This window comes from Leptinotarsa decemlineata, unplaced genomic scaffold (genome assembly GCF_025532065.1).
Source record: "Leptinotarsa decemlineata unplaced genomic scaffold, Ldec_3_MD MMD2_tig00026361_RagTag_RagTag, whole genome shotgun sequence".
NCBI classification, from domain to species: domain Eukaryota; kingdom Metazoa; phylum Arthropoda; class Insecta; order Coleoptera; family Chrysomelidae; genus Leptinotarsa; species Leptinotarsa decemlineata.
Window position 1 is genome coordinate 2839515 of NW_027412704.1, and position 16205 is coordinate 2855719.

At 38.6% G+C, this 16205-nt stretch overlaps 1 protein-coding gene across 15 annotated transcripts in view; it reads left to right on the forward strand.

Annotated features, from left to right (window-relative positions):
- The window catches only part of Liprin-alpha (PTPRF interacting protein alpha), a 207501-nt gene that overhangs the window by 141954 nt on the left and 49342 nt on the right, over positions 1 to 16205 (forward strand). For all 15 annotated transcript variants that reach the window (XM_023173766.2, XM_023173758.2, XM_023173759.2 and 12 more), the window contains exon 2: positions 6457 to 6558. In XM_023173766.2, coding sequence (XP_023029534.1) covers positions 6457 to 6558 — 102 coding nt within the window. The remainder of the gene's footprint in view (positions 1 to 6456; positions 6559 to 16205) is intronic.

The window sequence follows — 16205 nt, forward strand, 5'->3', positions numbered from 1 at the left end:
AAACTGTGGCCCAATCATTTGCATCCCAGTTTTGATGTTCTTGACACCACTCTAATCTTCTACCGCGATTGCCTCTCGAAAAAGGTGGACATCTAAGTGGCCTTCTGTTGTGGAGATCTGCTTCATGCAGTCGATTTCTGACAGTATCACGACCAATGGTTACCTGGTGCGTCTGCTGCAACACGTTAACCAACTCAGGTGCTGTGATTGTCGGTTGTCTTCTTGCGGTTAAGACCAAAAATCGGTATTGAACTGCAGTTGTAGCGCGTCCTCGCCCTGGATGTTGTTCGGTTGGACTGCCAGTTTCACGGAAACGCCGCCACAATCGACTGATAACACTTTGGGAGACCCCCAAACGAAGAGCTACATCATTTTGTCGCATGCCACCTTGAAGAAGCTTTACAGCTCTATTCATCTCAACCAATGGTAAGTGATGGCGTTCCATGTTAAAGCACAATATTTCCAGTTTAATTGCTGAGCAAGAACTGCATAGAATGTACAAACTCGACACTTTCAGATTATTCATTTTAGCCGAAAACCTACAGTTTGTAAAAAACTTGATAAAAGATTAGTTACCATTTTTGCAGGCTTTGTTCAACCCATAGAAATCTACAGGGTGGTCGAGTGTACATATTTAATCGAAATTAAACGACCTCATGCATTTATTTTTATGATATTTAGTATGTTATAGAAATATCCCTAGACTTTTCCGATATTTGTATATTAGTACTGCATTTGTACACCAAATACAAGGAGTTTGTGAAAAATATGGGAAGAAAACTCAAAAAGCCTATGTTGCTGGAAGAAGGGAACAAGTCAGATTACTCCCAAGAACAACACATTTTCTCTCGAAATTCATATCAACGTTTGTTTTTAGGTGATTGACAATGTTTCATGATGAATTTCACTAGTTCGGACTTACATTGTCAAAATGATTTGAAATCCTTGAAACAACTAAAAAAAGAAGAATTAAAAATGAATAGCTGCTTGATATAATTGTTATTTTCAGCTATTCATTTTTAATTATTCTTTTTTAGTTGTTTCAAGGATTTCAAATCATTTTATATATTAGACAATGGAAGTCCGAACTAGTGAAATTCTGAACTATCAAAATCCTACTTTATCCTAGTGATATTAGAAATCCGATTCTAGTGGCTCTTTTCAATACTGCTCAAATTCTAGCAGAGACTAGCTCAGTTTGGTATTATTTTATAATTCGATTTCAGTTTAGTGCAAGTCACTGAGTAAGTCAAATTAGTTGTTTCAAGACGAGGATGAACATGGAAAATTCATTACGAGGGATAATACATTTCCAGATATTAAACGAAATGCTCTCTACGATGCGAATTGTTTTAATTTAATGCGGAGTATCCGGTTTGAGTACGGTAATATCCAGAAATACGAGCGACGTCCGTCCTACGAAACGTGCTTTATTGACTCGAACAAATAAACCGAATAATCGCATTACAGGGAGTTGTATCCGTATTGTTTGAGCTGTACAACAGGCTTCCTCGACTGTTTCGATCGACGTTAATAGTTTATTCTAGAATAGTTCATAGTTGAAAATCCAGGGTTGTTTGTCCGGTTCATCTCCAGAGTTAATGGTACACACAAAAAAGTGTTATTGATTTAAATAAGTTATGATTTGTTTGAAAAAATTTGTCGTTTAAATGTGGAAAAATTAATGTATTGTTTCAAATGAAACTACTGTTTTATTGATTTCTCAATAAACTAATCTCTCCTAAAATATTCCCCCCTTCATTTAAATCAGTTGAAATGTTTCAGTTCAATTTACCATAGGTTGCCTTTTATGTTTCGGGATTTGACAACCCTAGCGTTGCAATCTGGCAACTGACAGCTCTATCGTAAAGTTGGCCATTTTTGAGCTTATACGAACCCAGAATTTTTTGACATACGCGCGCTATTGCTATTGTTTACAGCAACTTAAAAGATTCGTGTCGACCCAAGAATGGAATTAAATCGTGAACATTTTCGTGCGATTATTTTTTACAACATTCGACGTGGATCAACTCAGTAACAATGCATGGATGAACTCAATTCAATTTTTGGCGATGAAGCTCCATCAAGGAGCAGTGTTTATCGATGGTATGCTGAATTCAATCGTGGTCGTAGTTCACTCCTAGACGAATTTCGTGAAAATCGTCCAAAATCAGTTGTTGTTCCGAAAACCATTGATACTGTGCGCGAACTGATATTGCAAGATCGTCTTGTTACCTATAGTGAGATTGAGACAACCTTAGGCATTAGTGGGACCAGCATACATTCAATATTGCATAACCATTTGACTGTCAAAAAAATTGTTCGCGTTGAATCACACACAATTTGTCAATCGCTCAAAAAAAGGCTCGTGTCGATTGGTCGAAGGAACTGCTCAATAAATACGATCGCGGTATTTCGAAATACGTGTATGACATCGTGACTGGTGATGAATCGTGGATTTACAGCAGTCGACTGTATGGGTGTTTCACGATGAGCAAAATCCAACAAAAGTTGTTCGCGCATGAAGCATTTCCAAGCAAATGGTCGCCTGTTTTTTCGGAAAAACTGGACATGTCGCAACCGTACCACTAGTACAACGCAGAGCAGTCAATTCTGAGTGGTACACAACCGTTTGTTTGCTAGTTGTCTTCCAAGAAATCAGGAAAACCAACCGCCGAAGACGAATCACTCTTCACCACGACAATGCGAGCTCTCACTGCATTTTTGAGCACCCAAAACATCGATTTGTTGAGTCATTCGCCGTATAGTCCTGACTTGACACCGAATGACTTCTTTTTATTCCCTCACGTAAAAAACAAACTGAGAGGTCAACGTTTTTCGACACCTGAAGAAGCGGTTGCTGCATTCAGAATGCATGTTTTGGAGATACCTCAATCATAGTGGCAAAAGTAATTCGACAATTTGTTTATACGCATGCAAAAGTGTACAGATTTTCATGTGGAATATTTTTAAAACAATAAAGTGATTTTCCATGATTCATATTTGTTTTTGCTCTCTAATCCCGAAGTATAAAAGGCAACCATCGTTCTTGTTTTGGTTTATTTGATACTATAATCATATATTTATTTGTATTGAATTATACATCGAACTGTGGAACCGTAAATATTATTTTCATTCTAGAATAAATCACAATCAATAAAATTCATCGTTAGAGGATTGAAATAATATCTAAATAGAGAATCACAAACCACTTAACGCATAAGTGATGAGGTGTTTACAAAATTTCGAAAATGTTCCTGTTTTGGATTACAAAATCTTCCTCAGAAATATCATGAAGTTCAAAAGTGGCACGTTTGAAAAATTCAGAAGAGTGGTGTCGGAAATTTGTTACCAATGGATTCGCAAAAGTAACATTAGCAATCGAAACATTTTTATAGGATGCAATTACACAAAAATATTCAGTTATTAATCCGTGATAATCATTACAAAGACTAAACTGAAGATACTTATACCGACATGAATTGACACAAACCATTATTGAAAATGAAACGAAAAATGTTTATCTTTCGATCACCCACCGGAAATTTTAAAGCATGGAAAAACAGTGACGAAAAGGTACCTTTATTTTATGGACGCGCCTTTTTTTCCCGTGGCTGGCGCCCCAGCCACGGGGGCGCCAGCCACGGGGAAGCCAGCATATCTATAACATACAACGAACCTACATACAAAATTTCGACCACCTAAAATAAAGGGGTTCGTAGAAACAGTGATGAAAAGGAAATTTCCATATAAATGCACGCCCCTTTTACCCCCACGGGTGGTTAGGTTAGGTCCAAAGTGAGTGGGTCCATTCGACCCTCCACCGCAACCCGCAACGGTTTCTTGTGACTCACACTCGACCAAATAGACCCAGCTTCTTAACAAAGCCGATTAGTTTGTATGGTGAGTGGTCTTTCAGGTCAGATGATAACAGTACGGCTCTGCCGAACTCTAAAAACCTGATTCGGTCCCCAGCGGGGCAGGCACAAAGTATATGCTCTGCTGTTTCATCATTTTCCAAACAGAGACGACACACACTGTCTTCCGAGTCTCTGCATATGATGTATATGCTCTGCTGTTTCATCATTTTCCAAACAGAGACGACACACACTGTCTTCCGAGTCTCTGCATATGATGTTTCAAATGACAGTGACCTGAAAGAAGGCCTGTTAGACATCGTAGCTCATCCCTTCTGTAGTCCAACAACTGTTTGGTATCAAGCTTCGAAGGGTGAATAAACACCTTGGAGTGAACCAATCCTGAAAGATTCTGCCAGAGTTCCATGAATCTTCTTGCGTGTTCAATCTTTATTTGGCAAAGCCTAAAGCGATGCCAATGAGAGGTTCTGGTACGATGAAGCTGCTTGCAGCACCCTCATTTGCAAGGGAGTCAGCAGCTTCAGTAGTATGGCCAGGAATCCACACCAGAGACAATTTGTTAAGTCTTCCTATCGGGAATAGTTGTTTTTGAGAATTTGCTACCAATTTAGATGTTGCTCTGTAGCAGCCAAGAGCTTCCAACGCCGCTTGACTGTCCGAGAATATTTTTATTGACTTGTGTGTGAGGTTGGATTCTTCCAATCTCTTCGTATACATTTCAATAACGTAAACTTTCGCTTGAAATACAGTTGCATAGGTTCCTGGGCAGGTTGATATCTCTGTCCTGGGTCTGCGATTGAAAACACCTGCACACACCCCGGAAGATATTTTGATCCATCTGTGAACCAACACCCCACGGGGGGAGTCCCAGTTGGAATATTTGAACATCCTTTCTTAGTGGGCATCTAATACCTAAGAAGCACTTCAGCTTCCTAGGACTTACCAGTATGGAGAAACAGAGATGAATGAGTGAGTATTAATTGAATTACATTTGCAAGTAAAGATCATTACGATAAAGCCATTATTTCAACCCTTTGGATTGAACCAGATGGACAATGAAAGATTGGAGGAAACAAATAATGATTTGACAATGGTATAACTGGGGAATTAGTGGTTGGTGCTACCTTTAATAGTTTTGTTTCAAAATCTATTTAAAATCTGTTTTTCCGTTAGCCAGCTGTCGCACCCCTACGAACGACAACCCTCAGAAGTCGAAACTTGTGCGAGCTAAGGATTAACGAGGTCTTACCTTTCAACGTGTGATTCCTAACACGGGAAAGTAGAATCAAAGAGTGATGTAGCAATGCCATTGATGATTTCTAAAATACCATCATCAGTAACAGTGTCAACGTCGCCATATCCAACTCGGAATTTTTGTTTGTGTATGTATATCGGATCCCAGTTTATGAGTGAAATTCGCATAGAATTCCTGATACTTCCATTCTCACGAACACATAAGCTCTTCAGAGAACACGTGTGATTAATTTTTTCTTCGTTGAATAGTATTTTCTCGTGTCCTAAACTCCACTAGGATAAAATCTGAAGATTATAGACAGGGCCGTCGCCATGTTGGGGATGGGGGAGCCTCTCCCCCCTGCTTTTTCGACTTGGGAAAAAGTTGGGAAATTTTGGGCCATGAAGATAGAAAAAAATAATAGTAAAAAAATGAATAAAACTTAAAAAAAATTAAAAATGAGAGAAAAGAAAAGGAGAGGTAATAAGAAAAGGGAAAGAACCTGGAGAAGGTTGGGATTTTCCAACATGCATAACTTTCTGAGTTGGTTGAAATCTTCAAAAAAGTTTAATTTCTCCTAAGTAAGAAAACAGTCCTGAACAGTTCAAAAATTTTGAATTGACAATTTTACAAAATTCCCAACTTTTCGCTGTTTTTTCGACTTGGAAAAGTTGGGAAATTTCGGGCCGTGAAGATAGAAAAAATAATAGTAGAAAACAATAAGCACAATATTATTTAAGTGTTGTTTCCTTTCATTTGTATTGTGCATACCCAAACGGGCATAAGCATTCAGCCAATCTTTGGATAGATAAGTAAGGAAATTAATATATTATAGTAGTAACACTAATCCCTCGGCTTTCATTTCTTCGAAAGTTGGGAAATTTTGCTGGTGGGGTTGGGAAAATTTGGATTCCCTCCCCCCCTGGTTTTTCTTTTCGCTACGGCCCTGATTATAGAGGTTTCATTATGAAATGAATGAATGTACAGCTTGTCAAAACTAGAAAGAGACTTGAGAATTCACTCTCTCTTTCTGTCTCTTTCTCACACACACACATACAACAAACCCGCATCTTAACGGAGGTCCTAAACTTTAAAGTCGCTCCCTACTTTTGACAAGCCGTATATGTTATTATAGAAATGTTCCAAAAACTAGATTGACATTCTGGAATTCATTAAAATATTCTTCAACGTGGCTACTTTCAAATAATTCTACAGTCCGTAAACAAACGAAATTGTTTGAAAGTACCGATACGTTGGGAAATAATTCACCCTATTTCTTTTCCATTCGATTCTATCAGAGTTAAATCGATTGAACAGCGTATAAAGTAATCTAACTTGTTTCAGGAATTCGCTACGCTCACCAAAGAATTAAACGCGGCGAGGGAGCAGCTTCTGGAAAGAGAAGAAGAAATATCGGAGCTGAAAGCGGAAAGGAATAACACTAGGGTGAGTGCTGCTTTAATTCGATAATTTAATGTTCACGTACCGGGGGGGTTCGTCGGTTGGTGGGAGCTGATGGACACTACGAGTTGCTCCGAATGCTTCGTTCCGAGTTCGTTGTTGTTATTGTTGAGGGTCAGCACCGCGTAAATTGGATACCAAAAAAGTCGTTTCTCATGTGTTTCAGAAGAATTATTTGAGATTTCGCATATACTGACAAATCGTGTCTTCAGAAGAAAGGGCGACGTCAAGCGGTCAGTTGCAAAGCCGAGCATCGACATCGACAGCCGCCAAAAGTCGTTCTCTGTCTTTTACTGCAGCTTTCACTACAAAGCACAATGCATTCCTCATTCAACACCATCATCGACCCGCCATAAAGTGGTGCTGGGCTGAACTACAAACGCATTGCTGGACTCAACTGTCCTCAAAGAACACGCTTGAGTAAGTAAGGTCGACGACATCTTCCATTACGAATACGCCATCTATGGAGTTGACAAAGAACTGATGAGACGTATGGCGAGTCGAACAGCCCTTTTATTTTATGAATTGCCAAAACATGTTTATTGGGTTATATTTCAACAACTTTTCAAGTCAAGAAAAGGAAACGACAGCAGAAAGAGAGAAATACAATTACAATCATCGATACATTTACGAGTCGGTCAAAATATGAGGTACAGTTAAGTCCGGCCTTGTCTGATTAACACTCTCGCCACTTATAAGTAAAAATATCCCCGAATATCCTGGAAATAAACTACAATATCGGCACTTCAGAAATAGCCATTTACGATGATAATCATAATGCGTGTTGAATAATGCAACACTAATTAGCAACCCAGCTGAACTGTCTCCCTTCAAAGTTTGCCCTATTACATTCTAATGCTGTTCCCGCATTATCCCATCTAATTGGTAATTTACCCGAAAATCCTCTGTATAGTTCATTAAGTTGTTTCAGTTTTCGACAGACGGGAATCCTTAAAGCCGTCCAAATATAATGGCGTGCCGGATATTTCGGTCTTGGCCATTATAGGAGAGACAGTAACGGTCGCAAAATGTACGCCTAAATATTCCATGAAGAGAAGATTGTTATGGTCGGCAACAGTACTGATCTGACGAAACCGAAGTCAAATATTCATCACTTGGTATTTAAGTATGTATGAAATATCATCTAGCTCCGACCGATTCGCAATCCACATGAGATCCAAGATCGTCCGATACGAAAAAATCACTGTTTGGTGAAGGCTTTGGCCAGACCATCACTGTCAACGACGAATGCTATATGTCGATGATTCTGTATCTGTAGAGTAGGGAGGGTGGGTGTAGACCCACAGCACTTAGACCATATGTGACCCATTGTACATCCTTCTGAGGACTTGTCCTCCTAGGTCATCGTCCATCCTGTCCTTTCCAGGAAGGTGGACAGGTCACTAGGAGACATCTCCTTTATATTGGCAGGTGTGGGCCAAGACTCGCCGAACACACACTCTCTTTGGCAACCTTGAGGTGTCTCACGGTGGCCTCCGCGAAGGTTTTGGAAGGTGCAGCGGCATTACTGTCGTTGCGCAGCTTCTTCAACCTTCTTGGGGTTCCCTCCGTGGAGGTGCACGGAGGTTCAAAGCGGAGCTCTTGGCGCCCGCCGCTAGAAGTGGCTTTGCTGTTGGAGGTGGAGCAGGAGAGTGCACTTATAGTTGCTGCCACTCCTGTCTCCTTCGCTCTCTTTCTCCTTTCGGCCTCGGCGATTTGAGGACATGGCCATCTCACGTAGAGGTGATGTGAACTGGCAACCGAGATCATGCGATTTGACCCCGTTATACTTCTATTGTGGGGTTTTTTCAAGCCGCAGATGTAATAAAGCGGCCTACACACATGGGAACCTGGTTCGCCTAACTTGGTTCTGACGAACCATGTTCGTCATCTGTTCCCCTGTGTGTGGTGTTTAACGAACCAAGATCGCCACAATTCCTCACGAACTTGGTCTTCCATCGGGTTGGAAAACATTTGTTCTGTTCTCCGGCAGGGCGCACCAAGTTCGTCTGTGTGTGGAGGAGGGGAACTGTTGTTCGTCATTTTGATTTTTGTCAGTACTCAGTAGGAGTACAGTTTGAGAGCCTCATTGTTGCTTCCTTTGCGACACAATGGTGGATTGTGGTGATATTGCACAATTTATGAATCCAACGTTTTTGACGGACTTCATAGAAGCATTTAGAGATCATATGGAGATCTTCCATGTATATGGAAAATGAAAAGCGACAAGAGTATGCGAAACAAAGCATTAAACAAATTCTCACTGATAACTCGCGACACGATTCCCACTGCAGACCCGAGTTCCATCAAAAGTAGAATCGAGTCAGTAAAGCAGAGTTTTCGTAGGGAATTTAGAAAAGTGAGTGTCAATGAAATCCAGCGCGGCGGAGGAAAATGTTTACAAACCACGATTATGGTACTATGACCTCATTTCTTGCATCGCATCATTTCATTCTTAAATAATTGGTGTAATCTTTCGCACTGTTCTCCCTAAGGTGATATAAGATATTGAGCCACTGCAATCTTCGAAGAACTCATCCCAACTGCTGGAATAAAACTGGTGAAATGGCCAACTGTTGTTCACATTCCCCTCCACTGTGTTTAGGGAGTGGCGAACCAGGTCCCCGTGTGTATAGGTCGCTTAAGCCACAATTCACAGCAGTCCTCAAAGCGAACATAACCCATTCCATCGGTCAAATTCAGACTGATTTACGCGTCAGTCATGGAAAATTGGACGTTTCCAATGCGTTCTACCCATGATGTTATATTCCACAGCTAATGTCATCAATAGGCCTTTCAAGCGATAGAAAAATTTCGATCTCTGACACACACACACACACTTTGTTTCATTTAAATTTAAAGATAGGTGCTTGATTAAATACCTCATGGTTACCTTACAGAGAAATCTGCAGAGTTGAGTCAAACAATGCAGCCCTGATTGGGCGACATGGAGGTCAGTGGACCCTCATACCGTAGATATCAATATCGATGAGCTGTGTCCTCCCGATGAATGGACAGTTGAAAGGGAGATAGAGTTTCTGAACTGGTTTTTATTGAAATGACTTTCTGAAAAATACATTCGTGGTTCTGCGTGGTTATTGTGGAATTTAAATGAATATTCAACCAAACATCGCTGACTTCGAACATCAAAGAGCAAAAACATCTCAGATATTGCACATCGTGTGGAATTTAAATGAATATTCAACCAAACATCGCTGAGTTGGAACATCAAAGAGCAAAAACATCTCAGATATTGCACATCGATCATCTCTCTCGCATAACAACGTTGTTTTACTATTCACGGCAGTTACGGAACGGTACGAGATACACACAAAAAAAGACGACACAGAAGTTATTCCAACTACTCGAATTCCCACTCCGTATGCCGCCGGGGTGGATAAGCCCTAGGAAAACAGAAATAAACTTTGCAAACTGATTCACATTTCAGGAATTTCAGAACGTATATTTCAGAAGAGGGGCAGGCCCGACGGACACAATGGAAGCAATACGTGTAATTTATACGTTTCGCCGGGGATAATGTAGGAAAACGCAAACTCTCTCCGGGAGTTCGTAACTGAGAAAAAGTCGTATGCGGGGGCGTTCGGAAGTTGACACTTCCTTTTCGTTCATTTTTGCTATTCCGGCGACCAGGAGGATAATAGAGTGGGCAGGGAAAAGGGTAAGGATGCGGTCACTGTATACGTGAATAATGGACCATCCTCAGGATTTTAGGCTGGAACTCTTGAAGCCATTGTTCTAGGGTGCCGGGTTTCATACAGCGCATACATAAAGTTGTATCATTATTAGCTTAAGAAACAGTACTACTGAGAATGCCTCAAACACGCCTCTAGTGCTTATACTCCTCATCATCTGTCAATATTTTTGTAAGGGTCTCCTGTGACTGAATGATGACGAGTATGTCTAAGTGTGTGCAATACCGTTTTGTGTGTATGTAGTTATACTTACCGAAATCACCATACGGCGTTGGGGTTATCTTTGTTTCTGTTTCGTCGGCATCTTGTGATTGTCACTCTCTCGAGAAATCTGAGGTTGACCCTGTTCAATGCGTCGTGGAGATCACGGAACGTTGAGATATGGTGTAAGCGGATTCGTTTGAACTGAGATTCAGGTCGTTATAGATTCATTGGTTGGGAATGTATCTAGAAGAGTTTACCACCGACAAACATTCATTAAACTTTTGGATTCTGAGTCTTCATGTTTCTACACACTGTATCCAAGAAGTGGAGGTATACAAATTTATGAGAACTAGGATTGTCTTGATCAGAAGCAGTTTCACTTGGAGATCAATGTTACTTCTGCGTCCTATGATAGGATTGAAGTTTTAGTCAAGCAGCATTCGCCATTTCCAATTCTGGAATGCTTTTTCAGTAGGGCATTCATGTAGTGAGAGCCGAGATCCAGGTCCTGGTAGATGTATCGGTTGGGTATGTATCTAGGAGAGTTTGCCACAGACAGACATTCATAAACTTTTGGATTCTGAGTATTTATGTTTCTACACACTGTCTCCAAGAAGAGGAGTTATACAGGTTGTTCGTGAGAAGTAAGATTGTCTTAATCAGAAGCAGTTTCACTTGGAGATCAATGTTAGTTTTGCGTTCTGTGGTGGGATTGAGGTTTTGTTAAGCAGCTTTCGCCATTTCCAATATCTGGATGATATAGGACCTGAATATTAGTTTCCTAACAAGGGTAACCACCAGGTACCTTGCTTCCTTTGTCTTAGGAACCTCATGTTCGTTGAAAACGACGTGTTCTTCGTTGCGCCTTCCTCCGGGTGATTTTTGTCAGGGTTGATGCTAATCCTCCAAAAATTGACCACTTCTTCAATCTGTCCGCTTGCTGTTAGATTATTCTGATTATGGATGTTTTGGAAACATATTGTAGGAGATAAATTATGTACTTTAAAATGGGACGAGTTACATCAAAAGAGGTGTTTCTAATATTTGCTTAATGGCAGGTATAATTAGTGGAGTAAAGTTTCGTTTACCCCATTAGTGATATTTTTTCGCATACCAAGGAATCAAAGTCAACATCCTTCTTGTTGGGATCAGCATTATTGATTGTCTGAAAAAAATAACGTATTTTTGAATCTTCTGTTGTGCAAATAATAAATGTTGCACTTGAGAAATTAATACTCAAAGAAAGTTTTAAATGGGGAATGTTCCTCAATTTGGGTTATTACAGCAAATGCAAGTTTGAACAAAATATAGTTGAGTTCAATTCATGAGTTTTTCAAATTCACTTCGAAAAGTATTCAAATTGATGTTTCAAATAGTGGGATTTGTTATTAATTCACATATTGGCAACAGCGCCTATATCAAGTTGAAATAATTTATACGTACCTATATATTCTACTTTAAAAAAGGAAAATTTTCTTTATAAATCAGCAATTAAGGCAAAATATAAATTATAGTTCAATACCACCTGCACAATCCACATAAAAAACAGTTGTTTTGTTATTTATTTATATAGAGGAAGATAGGTTAGGTGCACAAAATGTCATATGTTACAGAATGTCTCGGAACTCGGAACATAAGTAAACAGAACAGTACGCCTCTGAAATATGTCATCTGTGTTTGTCTCATACAGGTAACAGATTCATTGTCCTTTATTAGCTATAACCGATGTTGCCAAATGGTGAAATAGAAACGAATCCCTTTAAATGTTGAATTCATTATTTCATTCCTCTTTTTTAAGTATTTAAATAATTTTTTAAAGAAAAAGGTTGAAATGATAAGTTTAAAATGCGTTGTTTTAGAGCTCTTTGATGAAAACTACTTGAATTTCGTCAGGAGGAACATTCCCCATTCTCTTATAACGAAACATAATTGAAAACCAAAAATGATTTTTTCGCAAGTGCAGAAAAATATGTAATTTGCATATCTGTGCTCACCGTGATATTCTGAAAATCTGATTTTTTATTCTATACTTCCATTGGAAGTATAGTATGTATGTTGGCTTCTTGTCGCTTTCACTTCACATTTGCTGTCAAATCAAGAGCACATGTATATATTTGTTCACGATGGCAATTCTTCCAATTCCCAATTTTCGATTGAAGTAATAAGTTTCGCAAATATTTGTTGGCTACAGGGACATTGAATTCAGCGGCCTTCGTGGTACCCAGGAGGATTGAACTGAAAAGTTTTTCAATTAAACTTTCTCTTTTATCATAAATCAAAAGCGAAACTGTAGAAAGAAAGATTAAGGTTTGTGTAACTTCGAATAGTTATTTAAATTGCGTATGCCTCTGGAGTACTCGTATATCTGTTGAGAATTGTGTTGATGAATATAGGAGATGAAAATTCTTGAAGAAACATATTCGAAAGTTGAATTTTCCATGACCTTCAAATGCAGTAAATGAGAGATAACTGGTTTCTTCTCGGACAAATGTGTATAAAATTTCTAGATGTTTACACTCCAGTTTATATCAGTACATATAATTAATTAGACTGTCTCTCGCCCTGTCTGTCTGTCTGTCTTGTCCAATCGACAAAGTGATTCAAGAGGAATGTTTTTGTGTATAATTTCTTGAAAGTTTCATGCTAATTGGTTGTAACATGATGATGTAATCCATGAGAAGTCGAGGCAATGGAGTTAACCTGCAAACTTTTATCGAATTCTCCCCAGTCCCTTTGAGAAATAACAATACAATTACTACATATTTTTCTTCTTTTATAAGCCAACAGAAATTCCGCGATGGTATATATCTATCTTTCAAGGATAGCTTACTATTCGCGTTTTAATGTTTTGAATAATGGTCACGCGCAATTTGGTGATTGGTAAGTTTTTTAAAGGATTTTATAGTAATCCTTATCAAATGAATACGTCAGTTGCCTTGAGCATTTTATGTACATTATAATTGCCAATTATCTTATAGTAGTCTTCTGCAAAAAATCTGCACTCGCGAAGACTGCATTTGGTATTCAGTCAGACCTTTACAGATTTTCATATTATTTTGTTATTATTTTCGTTTCTTCAAATCTCTGTGATCTTTATGGGATACTATTTTGGTTCCGGCCTATTTGTATTCCGAACTGAATGAATAAATAGATGATGTACGTTACAATAAATATAGTTTAAAAAACTAAAAAACACGCTTTTAAAGAACATCGAACTGAAAAGTTCAATTTTTTTTAATAAGCTTCAAACAGTAACGAACGAACAATACTTGTATTATTGTAAAAAAAGCGACGAGCGCTTGATGTACAAAAAATATGGCACAAAGCGCCCTTTCTTTGGAAGATTCCCAAAAACTTTCTTTCCCAAGTAATACATGTAAAGTGAGTTCGAATTATATCAAGGATGTTACATACAGTGCCATCTGCCCGCGGGTAGATCAAGCAATACTGTCTATATATCAAGGATGTTACGTAAAGCGCCATCTGCCCGCGAATAGATCGAGCAATAATGTCGATATATCAAGGAGGTTACGCGCCATCTACCCGCGAATAGATCAAGCAATAATGTTGATAATTCTGTCCAATACAGATCCCGAGATTGAGAGTTACAAACAAACAAACAAACATACATACAGGTGAAACTAATAAAAGCGTGTTAATAAAAAAAGGAATTAATTCAAGAAATCTTCAATGCTGCCGTCAATTGAGCGTTTATTTGAGCAGGGTATAAACATGATAGCAATAGCTTGTTTTGTCTTAGGTTACTAAATGAAAATTGTATTTTCTAAGTTGATTATTGTTATTATTATTATTATTATTCTTCAACACTTCGCTAAAAGCTATCAGTGTGCAGGTCAATGCACTTCTCTAAAAGCCAGTCCATTTATGTCGCCAGCATCTAAGTTTTTGTGCACCATTAAATGTCACTTCTCCTCCAAGGCCCGTTTGCTTTCACTGAATTCGTTTACTATGATTCGGAAGTAGCTCTCCTAATAGCCGAAAAAATCTCTTGACATTCCGATACGATATCCCCAAACATATCCTTCTCGATGCCACCGAGTGGTTGTATTATAGTCTAGTTCATAAGAGTAATTCGATTCGAAGTGACATTTGAAAATTTGGTTGAACTTTTTATATATATATATATATATATATATATATATATATATATATATATATATATATATATATATATATATATATAAAATAAATAGATAAGTACTTTTTGATCCTTCCCATATTGATTTCAATTCAAGAGCCACCGGTAGATAGCTGTTTCAGCCTATTGGGCATCGTCAGTACCGGGCAGGCGGTCCTCGATTGAAGACAAAATGAGAAACCCAAGAAAGTACTTGATAAAAATAGCTGCGTAAACGCAAATGAAACATAAGTGGAACCACCTATTGGTGTGACACCCAAGTCAACTTGCCAAGTTTTTATGTCAGTGTTGGTGGTTTGATCAATCAACCGACAACTGCGGTTGATTGCGGTTTTTCTCATTTTGTCTTCAATCGAGGACCGCCTGCCCGGTACTGACGATGCCCAATAGGCTGAAACAGCTGTATACCGGTGGCTCTTAAATTGAACTCAATATGGGAATGATCAAAGAGTATTTATTTGATTTTCATGGATGTCCAATTTTTGAAGTGGTGAACTAGACTATTACTCCCTATAAAAACTCTACGACGTCTTTATGGGGGCGCAACCGACTCGACGGCTATATGAAAAAGTCCTCCGTAACTTCGAGATGTGAAAGTCTAGACGGTAAATAAACTCTGCTTCTTTGGGAGTTTCGGAGTTCCCCGACGCAAATTTTATATTAAATTCTAAATTGATAGTGTTCATTTCTTAAGATATGCATGCCATTTATGCAGCTCGTTATCTAAGTTATTCTCCGGCGGGTAATTTCCTCCTCTTGTAGCTTTCTGTTCGGTTATGGGCATTCGCGTATCAAAAAGGAGAATGAGGTTTTCATTTAGTGTATTAAATTGCAGAGTTTCGTAGAGTTTTATGTACGGCTCATTGATATTCAGAGGAAAACGTGTATGAAAGAAATAAGCCCGGTAAGGGAGTTAATTAGTAGGGATAAAGAGGTTTACTGAAGGGATGATACTTATTAGTGAGACTGGATAATATTAAGTGGTTGAGAACACGGGAACATATTTTACACAATTACTAGTTAACTTTCGTTGGTGGTCCTCCAATAAAAAGGTGTTTTATTTCCGTGTACTTACTTGAAAGACGAAACAAGGAATAATCCTTTTGAAAAATATCCTTCGGTGGGTGGAATAACAAAAAAAACATTTCATGAACTAAAATTTCATTGTACTATCTCCATTTCTTATACTGTCGTCTTCTAAAAGAATGGCAGAATTAGGATGATGGATCTAATCTAGGTTAATAACATGAAAATTCACTTCGGGACGGAAATAGATGACGGTAATCCAGTCCCTTATTTTTCATAATCCGCCGAGAGAAAATGTCATTTTTCTCCCTCCATTAGGTTAAGGTAATAATCCACTCGGAATTGAGAAATACATAAACATTCAGAGTATCTGTCACGATGATGAATACCAACCATTTACTCGCTACGATAGTTTGATGTGAAACGATCCAAGTATTGTCTGTGTATTTCTGAACTTTTGTTGGTGAAAAATGTATTTCATGAAAGTTGTTCTAAACAGGATGTTCCCTAATAAGGGAAGGGTCTCAACC